This window comes from Felis catus, chromosome E2 (genome assembly GCF_018350175.1).
Source record: "Felis catus isolate Fca126 chromosome E2, F.catus_Fca126_mat1.0, whole genome shotgun sequence".
Lineage (NCBI taxonomy): Eukaryota > Metazoa > Chordata > Mammalia > Carnivora > Felidae > Felis > Felis catus.
The window spans coordinates 55,288,593-55,310,101 of record NC_058382.1 but is presented as its reverse complement, the minus strand read 5'-3'; the positions used below and the strand labels follow the sequence as shown (position 1 = coordinate 55,310,101).

At 44.4% G+C, this 21,509-nt stretch overlaps 1 protein-coding gene and 1 long non-coding RNA gene across 7 annotated transcripts in view; one reads left to right on the top strand and one right to left on the bottom strand.

The window, feature by feature from the left end:
• The window catches only part of PLCG2 (phospholipase C gamma 2), a 187,636-nt gene that overhangs the window by 2,658 nt on the left and 163,469 nt on the right, over positions 1–21,509 (bottom strand). For all 6 annotated transcript variants that reach the window (XM_045046652.1, XM_023245864.2, XM_019820120.3 and 3 more), the window contains one exon: positions 16,423–16,511. In XM_045046652.1, the coding sequence (XP_044902587.1) occupies positions 16,423–16,511 (89 nt within the window). The remainder of the gene's footprint in view (positions 1–16,422; positions 16,512–21,509) is intronic.
• The window catches only part of LOC123382356, a 58,473-nt gene that overhangs the window by 24,931 nt on the left and 12,033 nt on the right, over positions 1–21,509 (top strand). The gene's annotated exons all lie outside the window — the stretch shown is intronic.

Genomic DNA, 21,509 nt, shown 5'->3' with positions numbered 1-21,509 from the left:
TGGGGTGGGGGTGGAGTCAGTGGAGATAGGTAATGAGCAGGAGTTTCTTTTTGGGGGTGATGACAGTGTTCTAAAATTGATCGTGGTGACGGTTGCACAACTGTGAATATAGCAAAAATCAGGGAATTGCCCATCTTAAATGGGTGAATTATATGGTATATGAATCATACCTCAAAGCTGTTATCCTTGCCCCCCACCCCCGGAAAACCAAGATGGAACATAGGTTATGCCCCCCCCCCCAGGGATGGCATGTGACTCAGGTCTAGCCAGTAACAATGTCTCATTCCCTCTGCCCACTGCCTGTGAGCATGTGACCCAAGCCAGGCCAATTAGAAGCATCCATGGGACTGTGGTTGGTGCTCTTGGTAAAAAACAAAACAAAAACATAAATAAATAAACCAAAACCCAAAACTTTGTCTTCTTGGGGATCAGCTGAAAGAGTGGTGAACGTTTCCAGTGGCTACTGACTCCTTTGCTATGACACACAGAAAGTTGGGAATGAAGTCAAAAGAGAGGGAAACAGAGCTATTGCATGAGCACCTGGATCCAGCCATGACTGAAGCAAGGTCTTCCCTTAAACTCTGCAGTTTTCTTACCCAAAACGTCCCCTCCGTTATGCTAAGAAAAAAACTTGTAACAGGAAGGAGTTTGGATTTCAGCATGGGAGAAAGAGGATGTTTTACTTCACTGATTTTTAATTTAAAATTTTAATTTAAGTATGTATTTGACCTACAATATTATATTAGTTTCAGTTGTACAACATAGTGATTTGGCAAATATATGCATTAGGAAATGCTTACCACAGTAAGTGTACTTACCATCTGTCACCATACAAAGTTATTTCAATATTGACTACATTTACTATGTTGTTCTTTTCATCCCCATGACTTTTAACTGGAAACGTGTACTCTTAATCTTCCGCTGTTCTGCCCATTCTCCGACTCCCTCCCCACCCCCCACCTTCTGGCAGCTACCAGTTCTGTATACTCGAGTCTATTTCTATTTTGTTCGGTTGGTTTGGTTTTTTAGACTCTACATCTAAGCGACCTCACATAGTATTTGTCATTCTCTAACTTATTTCATGTAACGTGATACCCTCTAGGTCCAGCCATGTTGCTGCAAATGGCAAGATGTCATTCTTTTTTATGGCTCAATACTATTCCATTCTATATATACCATATTTTCTTTATCCATTCATTTATCCGTAGATGATACTTAGGCTGCTTCCATATCTTGGTTCTTGTAAATAAGGCTACCATAAACACAGGGGTGCATAGATCTTTTCCAATTAGTGTTTTCATTTTCTTTGGATGAATACCAAGAAGTGGGATTACTGGATTGTATGGTTTTTTTTTTTTTTTAATTTTTTGAGGAACATCTATACTGTTTCCACAGTGGCTGCACCAGTTTGCATTCCTACCAACACGGCCTGAGACTTTCTTTTTCTCAAAACTCTTGCCAACATGTGTTCCTTCTGTTTTTTGATACTAGTCATTCATTCTGACAGGTGTGAGGTGGTATCTCGTTACGGTGTTGACTTGCATTTCCCTGGTTAGCAATGTTGGGCATCTTTTCATGTGTCTGTTGGCCCTCTGCATGTCTTCTTCAGAAAAGTGTCTGTACAGGTCCTCTGCCCATTTTTTAATCAGACTGTTTTTTGCCGTTGAGTTATATGAATTCAGGGGTTGCCTTTCGAGTTTTTTAATTTCCTTGGCTGTGCAAAAGCTTTTTAGTTTGATGTAGTCCCGCTTGTTTGTTTTTGCCTTTGTTTTCCTTGCCTGAGTAGACAGATCCAGAGAAAATAGCACTAAGGCCCACGACCAAAGAGTTTACTGCCTGGAGTTTAGGGGTTTTGCGGTTTCAAGTCTTATATTTAGGTCTTTAATTCATTTTCAGTTTATTTTTGTGTATCGTGTAAGGAAGTAGTCCAGTTTCATTCTTCTCCATGTAGCTGTCCAGTTTTAACACGTTTACTGAAAAGACTTTATCTTCCCCATTGTATATCATTGCCTACTGTGTCATAGCTTAATTGACCATAAAAGTGTGGTTTTATTTCTGGTTTCTCCATTCTGTTCTGTTGATTTTTGTGTCTGCTTTTGTGCCAGTACCATACTGTTTTGGTTATTGTAGCTTTGCGGTAGATCTTGAAATCTGGGATTGTGGTACCTTCACCTTCATTCGTTCTCAGGACTGCTTTCTCTATTCAGGGTCCTTTGCAGTTCCATACAACTTTCTAGTTTCTGTGAAAAATGCTGTTGGCATTTTGATAGGGATTGCACTGAATATGTAGGTTGCCTTGGGTAGCATGGCCATTTTAACAATATTCTTCCAATCTGAGTGTGGCGTAACTGTCCATCTAATTGTGTCATCTTCAGTTTCTTTCATCATTGTCTTACTGTTTCAGTGTAGAGGTCTTTCACCTCCTTGGTTACATTTATTTCTGGATATTTTATTCTTTATGATGTAATTTCAAATAGGATGTTTTTTTAATTTCCCTTTTTGTTAGTTTGCTATTGGTATATAGAAACACCACAGGTTTCTATATATTAATTTTGTATCTTGCAACTTAACTCATTTATTCTAATGGGTTTTCTTTTGGTGGAGTTTCTAGGATTTTCTATATATAGTATCATGCCATCTGCAAAGCTGTACTCCCTTAGCAATCTGGATGCCTTTTCTTTTTTTTTAAGAGAGAGCAAGAACAAGCAGGGGAGAGGGGTAGAGGGAGAAAGAGACAGAATCCCAAGCAGGCTCCATGCTCAGTGCGGAGCCTGATATGGGGCTCGATCCCCTGGCCCCAGGGTCAGGACCCAGGACCCCCTAACATGGACGCCTTTTATTTTCTTGTCTCATTGCTGTGGCTAGGAATTCCAGTACTGTGTTGTGTAAGAGTCAACACCCTTGTCTTATTCCTGATCTTAGAGGAAAAGCTTTTAGCTTTTCACTGTGGAGTATGATGTTAGTTGTGGGTTTGTATAGATGGGTTTTATTATGTTGAGGTATGTATGTTCCCTCTAGACCCACTTGGTTGAGAGTTTTTGTAATTAATGGGTGTTGAATTTTGTCAGATACTTTTTCTGTATCAAGATAATATGATTTTTATCCTTCATTTTATTAATGTGATGTATTACTTTGATTTGTGGATAATTTGTGAACTACCTTGCATCGCTGAAATAAATCCCACTTGGTGGTGAATGGTGCTTTTAATGTATTGTTGAATTCAGTTTTATAATATTTTGTTGAAGATTTTGCATCTATGTTCCTCAGGGATATTGGTGTGTAATTTCCTTTGTGTGTGTGTGTGTGTGTGTGTGTGTCTGGTTTTGGTTTCAGGATAATTAATGCTGGCTTCATAGAAGGAATTTTGAAGCATTACTTCCACAGTCTAAAACTCCACATCTTATGTATATGACATCATATTTTACATTTTTTTTTAATGTTTGAGAGAGTGTGTGTGAGTAGGGGAGAGGACTACAGGGAGTGAGGGAAGGATGGGTGCCGGGGGCAGCAGTGGGGGGAGAGAAAGAATCTTAAACAGGCTTCATGCTGCCAGCAAAGAGCCCAACACAGGGTTCAATCTTACAAATGTGAGATCATGACCTATGCCAAAATCCAGAGTTGGATGCTTAACCAGCTGAGCCACCCAGGTGCCACCATTTTACATCTTTTTATTTTGTGTGTCCCTTAACTAATTTTTTTTTAATATATAATTGATTTTCCTACTTTGTCTTTTAACCTCTGTACTAGCTTTATAAGTGACTGATCTCCTGTCTTTACTACAGGTTTGCTTTTACCAGTGAAGTTTTTCCTTTAATAATTTTCTTCTAGTTATGGGCTGGCTTTTCTTTTCCACGTAAAGAAGTCCCTTGAGGGGCACCTACGTGGTTGAGTCAGTTGAGCGTCCTCCTTCTGCTCAGGTCATGATTTCACAGTTTGTGAGATTGAGCCCTGCATCGGGCTCACTGTGTCAGCACAAAGCCGGCTTCGGATCCTCGGCCCCCCACTGTCTGCCCCTCCCCCGCTGGCTCTGTCTCTCTCAAAAGTGAATAAATGTTTAAAAAAAAAAAAAAGTCCCTTGAACGTTTCTTATAAAGCTGATTTAGTGTTGATGAACTCCTTTAGCTTCTGTCTAGAAAACTCTGTCTCTCCTTCCCTTCTGAATAACTTGCCAGGTAGAGTGTTCTTGGTTGTAGGGTTTTTTCCTTTTAGCACTTTGAATATATCTTGGAACCACTCCCTCTGACCTACAGAGTTGCTGCTGAAAAACTCAGCTGACAGCCATATTATGGGGTTTCCCTTGATTGTAACTTTTTGCTTTTCTCTTGCTGATTTTAAAATTCTCTTTTTATCATTAACCTTTGACATTTTAATTATTGTATGTCTAGACATGGACTTCCTTGGGCTCATCTTATCTGGGGCTCTCTGTGCATCTTGAGCCTGGGTGTGTTTCCTTCCGCACCTTAGCAAGGTTTTCAGCTGTTATTTTGTCAAGTTTTCTGCGCTTCTCTCTCTGGGACCCGTATCATGTGGATGTTAGGGTACCTGATGTTTCCCAAAGGTCCCTTCACCTATCCTCGTTGTTTTCTATTCTTTTTTCTATGTAGCTTGGATGCTTTCCATTACCCTGCCTTGCGCATCATCGATGTCTTGTACATCCTTCAGTCTGCGTTTGAGTCCTTCTAGTAGACTTTTCATTTCAGTTATTGTATTCTTTGCTTTTGGTTGGTTTTTACATTTTCTGTCTTTGTTAAAATTCTCCTGGAGGTCGCCCAAACCTGATGAGCATCTTTATGACCATTACTTGAAACTCTTTACCAGGGAGACTGCTAATCTCCATTCCATTGAGTTCTTTTTCTAAGGTTTTATCGTGTTCTCTCATTTGGAATATATTCCTCTGTCTCATTTTGTCTGACTCTCCATGTTTGTTTCTATGTATTTATGTAAGTCAGCTGCATCTCCTGGTCTTAAAAGCAGCGGCTTGACGTAGGTATATCGTGGGGCGCGGTAGTGCAATGGCCCCTGGTCACAAGAACCAGGAGCTCCAGGGTGTCTCCTGTGTGGGTCTGCATATGCCTTCCTGTTGTGACTGGGCCTGCCTCCCCCTCCCCAGAAGTCAGTTTGGAGGGGCTCTGCCCCCTGCATGTGGCAGGGTGGTACTTGCTGGGGGTCAGGGGCACCTGCTGGGGTGGGTGGGGTGAATGGTGTTAGCAAAGTAGATAGAGAGTGTCACAAGTGGCTCCCACCAGCATCCTGCCAGCTGGGCTGCAAGTAAACTGGCATCTACTGGCACTTTGATTCCTAGAGACAACTCCAGATCCTTGGTCTTCCTGCACATGCCCTAAAATTAAGAACTCTCTCGTGTGTCACCCAGGTGCTTTCCAGCTGCTGCCTGCGTGCTGGGCCTCAGACAGTAATACGGCACCATGGCCCTGGAAGAACGGAGTCTGCTTCCTATAGCCCTCTGGCTCTCTTCGAGTTGAGCTGCACTGATGTTCCGAGCCAGCGGGGGGGTGGGGGGTGGAGGGTGGGGGGCTCATCTTCCCAGTGCCGGTCCCCAGGAGTTCCTGACGTGGGGCTTGCTTCCCTTGCTCCTCAGGGATCACCTCTGTGCCTGTGATCTCCCCTCCTGCTTCTGGGCCGCTGCACTGGGGGTCTGGTTCCCAGCCTTGTCTCTGTCCCTCTCACCCTTCTTGCTGTGACATTTTCTTAAGTATTTGGCTGCGGACAATCCTCTCTGCCAGGCTTCGGGTCATTTTCCGAGTGTTTCATCGTATGTAGTTGTTGTCCCAGTGTGTGCATGGGAGGGGGTGAGCTCACGATCCTCCTCCTACCTCATCTTCTGACTGTTGTAAAAGCCTGGCTACTCAGGAGGTCAGGCTGTTGTCGGCTGCTACTACTGATGGAGTAGCTCAAGTGAGACCCTCTGGTGCTAGAAAAACCATGCGTCAGTATGCACGAATGGGTTTTTCTTGTCATTTGTACAAAACACGGACTCAGGCCATACCTTGCTCTGCAGATAGTTTCCCCACCCTAACAACCTAACAAAACATCACGGATATCCCCAAGGATAACAGGTACAAGTCTGACTTTGGAGAGTGGGGAGAGCAATGGCGAAGGTTATTCTGGCCCCCTGGGAAAGTACAGAGGAGACAAACAGGACGGTCTTTCCACGGGGAGCGGAGGAGAGGAGGACAATGCTCGTGACTATTCGAGGCATCATGTGAGGCCCTGGGAAGAGTCACTAATGACCCTAGTTAAATTTATGCCTTTCCCCAAGGAGACCTGCTTTCCTTCCTGTTAAGAATAAAGCAGAAAAGAAATTGCACTAAAGTCTTAATTGAGCTCTCTTCACCTTGTCTCTACCCAGAATAAAACAATTTCTCTTGCTTTCATGTATATAATGACTTTTGTTCAGGTGAAGTTCAAAATGCATGTTTTCTACTAATGCTGCTATGCTCACAGACCCTGATCTCATTTCCTGAATCCCAAAGCATTCATAGCTATGTTCTATCTATATACATATACACGTATATATATATATGTATATATACACATATATATACATACATATATATACATACATATATATATACACATATATACATATATATACACACACATGTATGTACATATGGAGCACTGGGCACTGAATTATACAACAAACATTCAGAAAAGTATGTAAAACATCTATACTGTTTAATGAATAACTATAAACAGCTGTGGAGATGCCGAATAGGAAATACAGCGTTGCCTGCCCCGTGTGCCCTTCCTGATAGAGATTCCCTCCTTCCCTCTCAGAACTTTGGGGTTATTATTTCCTGGATTTATCTGAGTTTTCACACAAAAATTTAGTCTTTGAAATCTGTATAGTTTTTTCTGTTTTCTAAGGTAGTTTACGGATTTCATGGGCCACTAATGCTTCTTGCTTTGTATTCCTTCTGGCTTAAGGACGTCGGTAGTTCTTTTAGCAAAGGTTTATTAGTACTCAGTTGGCTGTCTTGGTAGCTTTGAAAAATACCTTCATGTTGCCCTCACTCTTGAATGGTAATTATCAGGATACAGGACATCTAGAGTTGCAGCTGTGTGTTTTAAGCGTTTTCAAGAGATCCCTTAGTCTTTACGTTGCTGTTGCTATAGAGGGGAATGCTAGTATGGTCTGTCAATCCTTTACAGAATCCTTTATAGGGAACCTATCTTTCCATTTTTATAATTGTCCCTTTACTCTGGTATTCTGCCTGTAAGAGTCTATATGTGCATCTATATCTGTACTGCTGTTTATTGCTAGAGGACCTTTGCCTCTTCAATGGTGGGAGATTTTCAATCATCAACATTTAAAAAAAAAATTTTAGTGTTTATTTTTGAGAGAGAGAGCATGATCAGGGAGGGGCAGAGAGAGAGAGGGAGACGCAGCATCCAAAGCAAGCTCCAGGCTCCGAGCTGGTAGCAATGTGGGGCCTGAACCCACAAACCGCGAGATCATGACCTGAGCCGAAGTTGGACGCTTAACCAACTGAGCCACCCAGGCGCCATCATCATTTCAGATATTTTACGCTGGAGCTTTTCATTTTGTATTTTTATTTTTCACCCTTTTTGTACTTTCATCTTGTCTTGCAGTTTGAAAGCAAATTCCCCAACACGGTCTTCATATCTGCCAATTCTTTCCCTAATGGTATCCATTCCAGAACTTCCTGCTTAATAAGCTTTAAAAATTTTTTTTTCAAGGTTTTTCCAACTGTATTTCCAGGATTTCTAATTGGCCCTCCCATTCCCACATGTGCTTAATTAATACTGAAAAGGATAGTTCTTTTTTAAATGCATGTACCCACTGGGTTCTCGCTTAAAAAAATTTTTTTTTTCAAAGCTATTTTCAGATTCATTGGGTGAATCCTTTTGCTTTTCCAATTGTCAGATTTTCCTCAAGTGCTCTAAAAAAATTTTTTTTAAGTAGGCTCTGTGCCCAGTGTGGGGCTTAAACTCACGACCCTGTGATCAAGACCTGAGCTAGGAGGCGGACTCCTTGATTTCAGCTCAGGTCATGATCTCACAGTTCGTGGGTTCAAGCCATGTGTCATGCTCCACACTGTCAGCAGAGTCTGCCTGGGAGTCTCACATTTATTTCTGTATTCACCTCTCTGTATATATTTTTAAAAGTGATTTTATATTGATAACTCTGGTTCCCATGAGACAATTTTGGAAGGGTCTGTGTATATTTCTACTTGGTCAAGTGGTGGTTATAAGCTGTACACCTTTCTTATTTAAATGTCATTAATGTGTTACAGTTTTTGTCGATACCATGAATGAGATTACCTATCTGTCCCCATCTCCCACCACGCATTTCCAACTGTTCTTTCTAGAATAAAGTGGTTAGGTACTAAATACAAAACTCAGTGACCTTAAAATTGGAGTCTTTGTTTAGATGTACAGCCATATTTGTGAATGGAGATAATGAGTATAAATTGTGGTAAAGAGGTAAAATCATTTGGTTACATGTGGGGCATTTAGTGACTTAGGCTTTTCTCACTAAATGTGTTGCCAAACCATCCTTGCATTATTGGGATAAACTATTCATTTGTAACATATTGTTCGTCCAGTAAATATCTGGAACTGACTTGCTAATTTTTTAAAGAATTTACCTATGACTCTGAGGGGAAGAGGAGGGAAAGGTGTACCATCTTTCTCCAGTTTCTTCAGGAAATTAATTGGAGCATTTCTCTTTGTCTGTTGACCTCAGTGGATTAACATTAGAATTGTATTCTTGGGACACCTGGGTAGCTCGGCCAGTTAAGCTTCCGACTCTTGATTTGTGAGCTTGACCCCCACATCAGGCTCTGTGCTGACAGTGCAGAGCCTGCCTGGGATTCTCTCTCTGTCCCTCCCCAGCTCGTGCTCTCTTCCTCAAAAATAAGTATTTTTAGAAAATTTAAAAAAAGAATTATGGTCTTGAAATTCATGTAGAACTTGGCTTTAAAACCATCTGAATGTAACTCCTGTTTTACCTGAGAGCTGTTTCAGTGCTCTGGGACTTTGTGAATATTGTATTGCTTCTTGAAACAATTTTAGGCTGTTTACATTCTTCAAGGCAGTCACCCATTTGCTCTAGTCTACAAATGTATCTTCTCAGTTTGGGGGGGGGGTCATTCTCCCTTTCAGTATTTTCTCTGGTATTGTCTTTGTTCTTACTTCCCTCCTTTATTAAGCAGGCCAGGAGTTTATGTCCTTGATGTCTTCAGTGAATCAACATCTGTTTTTTCTTCTTTTATATTTTGCTCAGTTGGCTTTTATCTTTATTTTGTTCCTATTTTACTGGTACTCAAAACTTTTTTGAGACGAACAGTGCATGCATTTTCAGGCTTCCCTGTGGTTTGAGGGCAAGCGTGTTCCTTTTCAAAATATAGTTACAGCATAAATAGTTTACTGCTGTTCTCACCAACTCATGAACTCGTTCTTTCTTTGTGACCAGGTATGAAATCAAGTTTGCAAAGCTTCTGAGAAACAGAAGGATAAACAGTGTCTGTTACCTGCTGCAGCAGGACAGAGTCGTGTATCTCTGAAATCAAGCTGGTTGGGATTAGCTTGATCATCTGTCCTTGATTTTTTGTTTTAATCAAGTAATCTGTGTAGGAGCCTTTGGTTGATATGTGGAGGTACTGTCCCCGTTTCCTAATTAAACCCCGAGGACTCTCCCGTCCAGTTGTAAACCAACTATCATTCCACACCGCTGCTCTTAATGCTCGTTGATACTTCTGTGTATGTGCTGCCCCAGCAAGCACATCTTTGGCACTTTTGATTGTAAATTGTACTGTGAGATTAATTATTTCTTGCAGTAACTCTTCCATTCCTGGGGGGGGGGTAATTTTTGGGTAACCCTTCTTTCCTCATGCAATACCCTGTTGGTTGTAGGCTTATTTCCTGTAGACAAGCAGTTAGATTTTTTTTTCTTTTATAATAGGAGGATTGAGCCCATTCACTGAATCAAATATGTTCTACCCTTCCCTTTTGAATCCTATACATTTTTACTCTTGGTCACGTTTCTGTTTCATTTTTCTAATCCTAATTAAACTTAATTCTGATATTTCAAGGTAAAAAAAAATTGAACGCCCCTCTTACAAGATGTTTTATGTGCCTACTGAACCCCCCCAGGCATCAAAGTCAAAACTTTTCAGGACCCCTTTTTTTTTTTTTGGTTTTGTTTTAATGTTTGCTTATTTTTGAGAGAGAGAGAGAGTGTGAGCAGTAGAGGGGCAGAGAGAGGAGACACAGAATCCGAAGCAGGGTCCAAGCTGTCAGCACAGAGGCTGTGGGGCTCGAACTCACGAACCGTGAGATCATGACTTGAGCCGAAGTCGGACGCTCAACTGACTGAGCCACCCAGACTCCCCAGGACACCTTGATTTTAACTCTCAGCTCCAGGGTTTTCATATGTTTATTATTTTCAATTCCAGACTGGCACAAAATTTTTCATAGTGTTATTTGACTCAGGGACCCTGGTACTTAAAGAGACTTACACTCTAAAGTGTATCTGTGTTGCAGAATTAATTCCTTTTCTTCATCTATCTATCTAGAACATCGATTCAGGTGCTCTCCTGAGGTTTCTAAGACCTTGCATATCCACAAATACATTTCTGTTGCCTTGACATGCTGGTGGCCGTTTGCTGAGTTCTTCAGTCCTCCTAGTGCCGAAGACAAGTCTGATGTTAGCTTTATTTGATTTTCTTAGTAGATAACTTGGTATGTTGGGAAGTCTTTTTATTCTTCCTTGGAATTCACACATTTTATAGGCAAACTTCGGATATCATGGGTGTGGCTCCAGGCCACCACAATGAAGCAGATATTGCACTAAAGCAAATCACATTATTTTTTTGGTTTCCCGGTACGTATAAAAGTTACGCTTGTAGTCTATTAAGGGTGTGATAACGCGTATGTATCTTAATGGGGTTTTTTGGCAACAAAATTTTTAAATTATCTGAGATTTCAGTGACTCACAGTCTTCTGGCTGGTGGAGGGTCTTGCCCGGATGCCGGCAGCTGCTGGCCGAGAGGGGTGGTGGTGGCTGAGAGTCGGGGTGGCTGGGGCAGTTTCTGAAGACAGCGATGAAGTCTGCTGCACTGACGGACTCTTCTTTCACTGGATCACGTGGAGGCCACTGTAAGGTCATCAGCTGGCTTGATTGCAGTGTTACTCCACCTGTCGGCCACCTTCTGTCTCTCTCCCTGAGACACAAGGACGCACACAACCTTGCCGTCCTTCTAAGCGTGTGGTTCAGGCGGCTCCGAAACAACTAAAATAGTAACATCCATCAAAGAAGTTTGAAATATGAACCAAAACGTGGCAGAGACAGGAAGTGAGCAAATGCCTTTTGGGAAAATGGTGCCACTAGCCTTGCCTGACACAGGGTTGCCACAAACCTTCGATTGGTTAAAAAAAAACAAAAATGCAGTATCTGCAAAGCACAATAAAACAAGGTGTGCCTGCCAGGGGCGCCTGGGTGGCGCAGTCGGTTAAGCGTCCGACTTCAGCCAGGTCATGATCTCGCGGTCCGTGAGTTCGAGCCCCGCGTCGGGCTCTGGGTTGATGGCTCAGAGCCTGGAGCCTGTTTCCGATTCTGTGTCTCCCTCTCTCTCTGCCCCTCCCCCGTTCATGCTCTGTCTCTCTGTCCCAAAAATAAATAAACGTTGAAAAAAAAAATTAAAAAAAAAAAACAAAAAAAACAAAAAAAACAAGGTGTGCCTGTGCTAGAACCCAGCACAGTGTGCTTTCGATTTGTCCCTTTGGGAATCAAGGAAACCTTCTCAAGCAGCAAAGAGAAAGTTCCATCTGTTCACTTTCATTGATGGCTCCCTACCCATCTGTTCCCCTTTGTTCATGGGGACATGCTTGCCTGTAGGTGTTTTGCGTCCGTTCTCTGAGGCTGTCATGGTGGCATTGTTCTGGATTGCGAGACTTTTCTTTAAATTGTTTTTTTGTTTTTGAGACCGTGTGAGCAGGGGAGAGAGAATTTTATGCAGGAGCTCAGCATGGGGCCTGAGGCAGGGCTCGATCCCACAACCCTGGGATCATAACCTGAGCTGAAATCAAGAGTCGGACGGTCAACCGACTGAGCCCCCCAGGCACACTTGGATTGTGAGACATTTCCTCCGTGTTATATCTCCGGTCACTAACACAGATCTCTGTTATATGCTGAATATCTAAATTCAGGAAATGAGGTTTTATTCAAATTCCAGGAAGTCTTTTTCAGCGCTCTATTTAGATATCCTCGAACGCTCTTAGGACTCGGACGTTGGGCTCCTCTTTGGATACTTCCGATGGCTCTACTTGAACTGCCAGCCACCTGTACCATGTGTCCACCTGGGTCCGTCTTCCTCTTACTGCCGGGCAGTGGCTTTGTCTTTTTCACTTCACACTCATGGTTTTGTCGTTCAAATCGCATCCAGCTGTTGGGCCTTCCTGATAGGCACAGAAGTCTCTGCTCTTTGGGGTCAGACTGGCACACGTTAGCTGTTGAGGCCCAAGGAGGGCCTTCCCAAGTGTAAGGAAATCTTGCCCATCCTCAGACACCGTGACTGGCTTAGCTGCAGGGTGCAGCTCCCCGTCCGGGGTCTCTTGCGTGTGTGCTGAGCTCTTCCGCATAGAGATTCACACCTCTCTTCCTGCCGAGCCCTCGCTGGGAACCATGGCCTCCTGGTCGTTCCAGCCCAACACCTGCACCCCTACCCAGCCCCATCCACCCCAGGATCAGTAATCAGAGACCCCAGGTCCTGCCAGCCTGCCCACCGATGGCGACTAGGAGGAATACTCAAGCTTTCATACTTTGTCCCGTCCTATTCGGAATCTCACGAGTTTAAATCATTTGAGTGGAAGCCCTTCTCAGTTAGTGGCACAATGGCTAGGATACATCAACTGAAAAGAAACTACTTTGAGAGAACAATTCAACATGCATCCAAAATGTGGTTTTTTTCCCCTTTCTGATCTAGTATTCCATTATTAAATGTCTAGCCCCAGGAAATAATTGGTAATCAAAAAAGGTTATATGAAGACCTTCATTATTTATAACGTAAAAAGCTGCAAACCACCTCATTGTCCATCAGTGGGAGAATGGCTAAGCGAATGAGAAACCCATACCTGATCAAACAGGCATTAATGGCTTTGAAAATCCTAACAACATTGAAAAATGCTCCTGTGAAGTCGATAAAGGGCACGTGTTCATGCGTATTACATGAATCCAACGATGTCTGTATCAAATCTGCCAAAATGCTACCTGTGGTTATGGACAGGTTGCTTAATGGAATTTTTCCAACCTCCCTTCCTTTGTTTTACTACTTTTCAAGTGTAATAAAATAGTGTTGAAAACACATCTTATAAACCATATATATAGCTAACAGGGCAAAGGACTGAGGATTGATCAAGCAATTGTGATGTGTAAATGGCTTCTTCAGAAGAAGCTTCAAGTGCTCACCGACTATTTTCTCGAGCTTTAAACTCCATCAAGCCCTCACCGGATCAATCACTGGCTCAGAGAAGTCTTCTGCAAAGCTATTTACCAGAGTCTCTCCCTGGCAGGACAGAGGATACGGTGATAAATAGAACAAGGTTTGACCTTGAACAACGAGAAAGCCCAGGTCTACCAAACAACCCAGCTCAGCTCGCCAGAGACTCCTCGTCACCGTGTGATTCCGCATCACCGAATGGCACCTGTGAGCGCCTCAGAACCAGGTGACAGATGTGGAATTCAATAAAAGCTCAAAAAACCAGCAGCTAAAATGAGGTTTGCACATACTCTGACAACTTCTCTGCCAAAACTCCTTCAGAGAGCAGATCTCTGCAAGTTAACGTTCCCCTTGGTGCCCCACACGATGCCCTCGCTCCCCGCTGCATCCCTAACAGCACCCACGTGGGAGGCTTGCCCCATAGAGAAAGTAAATCTAGAGGAGGGCATTTTCTTTTAAATGTACTAAGTTTCTCTGCTGTTGGTATTACCAAATTATTTACAATGTTTCCAAGTTGTTTACAACAGCTTTGCGGAGCATGGTCTAGACCAACGTGGCCCTACCATCATCTGAAACCCAGTTTATCGCGTCGTGTGTCCATGAAATGCCTGCAGATGGCCTTTTATGCACATGGGTTCCCGTTCCCCAGGCAACAGAATCCCAGATCCTTCTGTGGGCTGGGGAAGGTAAGCCTGACTGAGCCAGGGGTCTTCATGCTTATTTATTCCAGGTTTTATATTTCTACCATCCTGCTTCAATAAACTGATCCCGTATCTGGCAATAAGTCCTAAGAAAATAACTCTGAATTAAAGGAGGAAAAGTATAGGCACATAAAGAATTTCATGAAAGCCTTACTTGCAAGTGGACTCCATGTAAACGACCAATTTGGTAATCTATGGTCCATCCACTCAGTGGAAAAATGCTGTTAAAGATTAGGTAATAGTATGAAAAGTGTTTAGAATTTCGCTTAGAGCCGTTCTCAACAAGGACAGTTTTGCCAATCCGGGGACATGTTGGGTGGTTACACAAGGGGCAGGGATGCTGCTGAACTTTCTAAATGCAGAGGACAATTTCCTCCACAAACCTCTGGCCCCAAAGTTAAGAAACCTGCTTCAAAAAAGAAATACACATGGACGCACGGATGTGTAGTAGTATCATTTACATAAAGGCGGCATTGACCTAGGAAGTGAAGGAGTCAAACAGACCAAATGCCAACATTATCTACTCCTCTTCCCCCAGATTATAAAACTACAGTTTCCACAATCTGGGCTCGGCTCTGTGTGTGTTTAGGTAAACAAAATCACGTATTCTGGCTGAGGTCTTTTAATGGACTTAAAGAACTCAGTCTTATTGGTGATAAATTGACAAATGCGTAATTCATTCTAAAAGAAGAGCCATTTAATTAAGTCTTGGGTATTCTCAACAAGGACCTGACGACCGACTCAGGTGCCCTTTCGGTACCCAGCCTTGCAATCGCAATAACAATCATGAAAGGTGATTTTCTGATCCATAACTGAAGGGTCAAGTGAAAACGACAGTTCGTGTCAATGTTTACTTTGACAGAGTCTGAAGCACTGCCATTTAAACTTTGTTTGAAAATGGGAAACTTGGCACCATCCATCGCCTTACCCTTTCCAGGCACAATTCTGTCGGCCTGAGTTTATTTTACACCAACGCAAGTGATGTCTTTGGCTGTCAGGGAGGTTCTCTGGCCCCCAACTACTGTGCCTGTTAAGTGTCCGCTTCCTGCTTTTAGTGCTTCCTGTCTGTCTTTCCTTATGTTTGCATCCTGTTCCATTTCCATGTTTATAAAATGCTCTGAAGTGGAAAACTATCAAGGTTGCAGAAACTGAATGTTAAGGCAGACAGCTATGCAGAAAAGCCTAACGTTCTCTCCTCTGAGTCGCATTCATGAATTTTTACTGCATGGACTATGGCTACAGCTGTTAAAAGGCATCTCCACCCCTGCCATCCTCCCTTCCCCATTGGATGGTTCTCAGCTTTATTCTGGAAGTTGCCTAATAAGCAACTTCCAGAACAACAGATTAGAGGCTGTGATTTCTGTACCCAGAGAACAACCAGGATGAGAAATCAAGATGAAAATCCTGGGGCGATGACCAAGCCCACGTCAGCCTGCTGGGGTCCAGAACCAGGGTTGTTCTAGGCTACCCGAAGAGGAGTGGGGTGACCACACACTCAACCCGTTCATGCTGGGTTTTGTGGTAGGGAGAGGGAAAGATCTTGTGAGATTGGGTTGGCCACATCGTGGGTTCTCGCAAAAACACATGCCAACTGGCTTTCTTTCTATGGGAGAGGCTGTCAAGACGATTTTAAAGCTCCAAAATCACACATCCAGATATTCTCTAACCATCGAGGGAGACATAAACTATCACACGCTGGTGCTGCATCTGGTGAGGCCAAGCCCTTCCCGCCAAACCTCCCTAAACTGGTTCATCAAAGGAGAGGCTAAGGATCTTCAAGGTCTTGGCAAAAGGACCAGGAAGGCAGGCTCCTCCAGCAGCAAAGAGAATGACAAAAGTAGTGCCTATCACTGTGAACTCCTCTCCCCAGCACTGGCCACGACAAGGCCTCGGTGGATGCTGTCAGACCTTCTGAAGGGACTCCCAAGGACCCAACAGGTGGGGAAAGGCCCCCAGAAAGGATGAGCTTCTCTAGAAGAACATTGTCTTGCCTGACTCTAGTGGCTGAAACATAACTATAAGGAACTTCCAACGAGCTTCACCCTTTCCAACTCCAAGACCTACTCAAAGAACCGTACTGCATTCTCCAAGAGGGAAGGTTGCTGGAAGGAAAAACCTGGGGTGGCTGCGGGATTCTTGTGTGATGGGCGTGTCTGGCTGGATAACGCCCAACGGGTTTAAGTCTATCTGCCAGCCGTACGCACAGGCCATTTCCACCCCACCCGGTGTTCACTCACCAGGACTGGCTGCATCTCACAGAACACCAGGAGGGAAGCCAGCTCGATATCTTCACTGTACCCGTTCTTCAGAGGAACAGATCTGAATCCTGCGGAACAGAAAGATCATGCAAAGGGAGGCCACTGATATCAGACCTTGGCGTTCTCGGGCGTAGCCAGGGCTAGGGTGTCCAAGGAGCAGACAGGGGAGTGTCCCAAGCTGGGGGCTGACTTTATGGAAACCAGAGGTCCCACCCTGATGGTTAGGGACATGGGCTCTGGAACGCAGCCCTCACGGACAGGCCCGCACAGAGAAGGGGGTTAAAGATTCATGCAGAAATGGAAATGAATCACTCAAGAGAAATCAAACCCTCCAGAACATCACACACTGAATGTAGAGTGAGTGCAGCGATGCTTCACGTTCTTGAACACTCCTGAGGCCAAAAGACTCAAAGGAGTAAAGCTTCCTTCACAACCGTTCCCTTCATGTCTGCTGCTAGGAGGGGGAGGGGGCAGTGTTTTATCTTTAAAGATTTCCAATAGCAGGAAATCTGTCCCTTGGCGATCCAGAGCAGTATTGATCCTCTGAAAGCCTTTCTCTATTTATAATTAGGACGGTCATTTAAATGTTTCTTATTATTTAGGGGATGGTTGAGGTAGAGCTGACGTTTTCCCCCATTAGGTAATGTTTAAGACAACACATCTCAAAAAAAAAAAAAAAGACAACACATCTCAAAGGCTGATCTGTTGGCTTGTTTTAGTAAGAACAAATACATACTAAAAATTAAACTCTCGTTCCTACCCCCCTCATAACCCCTTATTCTAGAAGGCGCACTTTTTTAAGTAGGTTTCATGCCCCATGTGGAGCCCAACGTGGGGCTTGAACTCAACCCTAAGATCAAGACCTGAGCTGGGATCGAGTCAGACACTTAACCAACTGAGCCACCCAGCTGCCCCCGGAAGAAACCACTCTGAACGGTATCTTCCCGACATAGTCTATGGTCTTGAGTTGCTTTAAAATCACTACTGAGCATACCCTAACCTAAGCAGTTCCGAACGTTACAGTTTGCATTTACACTACCTTGGAGGTTCACAATGTGGTCCTGGTTTGCCTGCAAAGCTTTTATTTGCACTCTACCCGATTCTCCAGGACAAGCAATGCCTACATTGGGGCACTCCCTCTTCTTCCTCTTCCACCATTCAGGTTTTTGGCGTGTGTGATTATTATTATTTGTCTTGGAGAATGTTTAAAGGTACCATAGGATTCCTCGCTCTCTCTCTCTCTCTCTCTCTCTCGCTTCCCACTGTTGATGAGGTCATGCAAGCCTATACCTTCCCTCTCCTTCGTCCCCCTAATTTTATCTTTACAGGACAAGCGTCTAAATAATACAGCTGACCCCTGAACAACGTGGGTTCGAGCTGCAAGGGTCCACTTATATGCAGGTTTTTTTCAAGATGTACAGTACTGTAAATGTATTTTCTTATAACTTTTTTTAAAATTTTTTTTAATGTTTGTTTTTGAGAGAGAGACAGAGTATGAGCGGGAGAGGGGCCGAGAGAGAGACAAAGATAAAAAACCTCAAGAGGCTCCAGGCTCTGAGCCGTCCGCACAGAGCCCGATGCGGGGCTTGAACTCACAAGTGGTGAGATTGTGACCTGAGCCAAAGTCCGACGCTTACCCGACTAAGCCACCCATGCTCCCCTCTTGTAACTTTCTTAACGGGGTCTTTTCTCTACCTTAAGAATACAGTGTAAAATACAAAGTATGTGTTGACTTTGTTATCAGTAAGGCTTCCAGTCAGCAATAGGCTATTAGTAGTTAGGTTTGGGGGGTCAAAGGTCATATGTGGAGTTTTGACTGCTTGACAGAACGACGTCCCCCACCCCCATGTTGTTCAACTGTACTTGTGTTGCATTTTGTAACCATAATTCTTGCACAGAGGGAGACTTGGTTACAGCAAAGCTAAAATCCTATTACAAGGGCCACTTGTACACCCATCACCTACATCCTCCCGTTAACCTTTTACTCTTTTTGTTTTATCACACTTAGCCATCCCTCCATCAGGCGCACAGGTATCATCTTACTTGGAAATATATATACAACTGTATACTTCCCCTGAATGGGTCCGCATGTGTCTCATGGACTGGAGCTCGATACTGGTTTACAGTGTTCTTAGGATTTAAAATTTGTGCGTTTCACTGTGTGTAAATTTTAAATGTCCAGTGCTCCCCTCCTTTTGACTGAACTTCCCTATCAGTTTTTTCAATTTTTTTAAGCTTATTTATTTATTTTGAGAGGGAGAGGGAGCAGAGGAGAGAGAAAGAATCCCAAGCAGGTTCAGCTCTGTCAGGGTGGAGCCTGACGTGGGGCTCGAACTCACAAACCATGAGATCCTGACCTGAGGCGAAACCAAGAGTCAGACGCCTGACTTCCTCCTCTGCAGGAAGACGCCCAATGAGCCACGCACACGTCCCTCTATCAGGGTTTTTGTTGGCTTAATTTGTCCTCTCATTTTCAAAAACCTCATGGGACATATAATCCTCAAACGGCACATATTTGAACGCATCCATTTTTTTTTTATAATTGAGTGACAGTTTGAGTATAAAACTCTCAGGTGACACTTTTCCTTGCAGGATTTTGGGGACGTTGCTTTCCGTGAGTAGTGAAGTGTTCTGACCTAGTCTCTCCTCCTAGGTGATGTGATTCTTTTGTTGTTGTTGTTGGTTTCCTGGTCTGTTTTTTTCCTGGCTACCCACAGAATTCCTACAGTCCAGCCTAGAGCCCCTCCAGCTTTAATGTTATGGGAATCTTATTAAATGCAGACTCTAACTGGAGGGCTGGGGTGGGGCCTGAAATAGAGCTGATCTGTGGACAATGTGGAAGAAATCTGTCTGGGTGTTGATCGACTGGTAGAACGTCCTGGACTGCTGACGGCTTCCTGGTACGGGGAAGGCTATCGGGTCGCCCCTGCACTCCAATGAGCGGGTGGTACCATTCTGCTTAGAGTACATGTGCCTCCAGATTGGGAGAGGGCGTGCCCTATGCCCACGCCCCCCCCCCCCCACCTCCTTTCAATGCCCAGGTCTCATTTCCTGAGCAGCCTTCATGCATCTTGGGGTTAGGGTGGAAAAGTGTTGCCCAGTTTCACCAAGAAACAGTGTGGTTCTGTTTTGTCCTTGTCAGCTTGGGCTGTCGCCATAGATACACAGGAAACCGGAGACATGATCTGAGGCAGGCTCAGAATTTTGGCTTCTTAGGAGAAGGGGAGGCCTGCAGAGGAGGAAGGAAGTCACTCCTGGGTCTGCATCCCAGTTCTGGTCCTATAGGTGTGTGACCTTGAGCAAGTCAGTGAACAGCTCTGGGCCCTAAAGTGCTCATGCTTAAGAAGCAGAGATGATAAAACCTCTTTCACGGGACTGCTGCAAGGATTAAAGAGTTTAAGGCACAAAACACAATAAACGCTGTTTTCCTTCCTTCCTGTGCTCCATCTGGCTCAAAAGCTTAAGTGCATCCCTAATGACAACGGGCAGAGTCTATTTCTGAGTTCAGAAGGCCCCCAGTGCCTTATGCACAAAGGGATTGTTCACTTCATGCCTCCCTGGGACATGAATGTGCCAAGGGTCACTGGACGCCACATGGGAGCAGGGGAAGGCTCCCTTCTTTCATCATCCCTGACATACTGCTCTTTGTGTTTTAAATCTCCAGGCTGGGGCAGTTAAGCGTCCGACTTCAGCCAGGTCACGATCTCGCGGTCCAGGAGTTCGAGCCCCGCGTCGGGCTCTGGGCTGATGGCTCAGAGCCTGGAGCCTGTTTCCGATTCTGTGTCTCCCTCTCTCTCTGACCCTCCCCCGTTCATGCTCTGTCTCTGTCTCAAAAATAAATAAACATTAAAAAAAAAATTTAAACCTCCAGGCTAAGTCATAGAATTTTCTAGATTACTTGATACTATTTCCTGGCTGGGAAGGGAAGGTTCACTAACTCTGACCTCTCTCCATGACATCACACCCCTGTCTGTGCAGGATGGGTCCAGGGGGAGGTGGGTTAGGAACAAGCAAACGGTTACTGTAAAAAGTCCATCCTAACCCTTACGTAAAAGGGCACGTTACAAAATTGCACCTTGACTGCTGGGTTTAAAGTAGTTTACAGTGTGGGCTCGCTAAGCAAGAGGGGCCGTCGAATATCAGATGCTAGGGACTTAGAGGAAACTATGAAGACGTGGTTTCTAAGTTGGGATTTGATCTACTCCTTTGCTTAGGAATTTGTTTCCTGGGTGATAAGATAGGCAGCCATGCTCAGTCCTTTCCAAGTGCCACCTGAGGAGCTGCCTGAATGTGCAACTTCGGGGCCCCACCCCAGGGGAGCCGGAGCACGCCGGGATGGGCCCAGGAACCTGCATTTTCCAACCATATGCCCAGCTGGGCAAGGGCGCCACGCCGGAAATGATCCGATTTATGATGCTAAGAAAGGTAGAAACTGAGGGAATATCTGATATGTTTCAAGTTTGGAAACCTTGAAACCTTGGGATCCTTGGGGAACGGTGACCTCATGAGGACTCCAGAAGGATCTAGGGTCTTCTGTCTCATGCCTCAGAAATACCAAGGAAGGGGGGAAAGAGAATTCCACATGGAACGAGGGACTATTTGTCAAACATTACATATCAAGTCCAGCAGGAGAGGAGAGAAACTGTCTACAAGAATAGCCACCTTTACAGAGCAGCATGAAGCTCTGAACCCCCTCCCGGGGTGGGGGGCAGTAATGGGACTCCATTTCCTAGGTCTTAAGCTTGGCGTGGTCACAGGCAGACCCAGTAAGACCCTTCAAGCAGCACGAAGGAGTGTGGTAGCAGTGGAAGAAGTCTGTCTCCTGGGGACTCTCTAGGCCTCAGGAAGAGGCAGAGCTGAGATCGGAGCTCACAGCTGCTCAGGGCCTTTTTCTTCCCCCCAGAGTGCAGTGCGAGCCTGGGGGAGGGCCTGAGCTGCCCTCACCCTAAGCCCCTAGCCTTTCGGAATGAAATCAAACTACACTACCAGATGGGCAATTGCCTAATAATCCAACTTTGCACAAAGGCCTGACCGTGAAGGGGCCCAGCCTTCCCACCTTCCCTGGT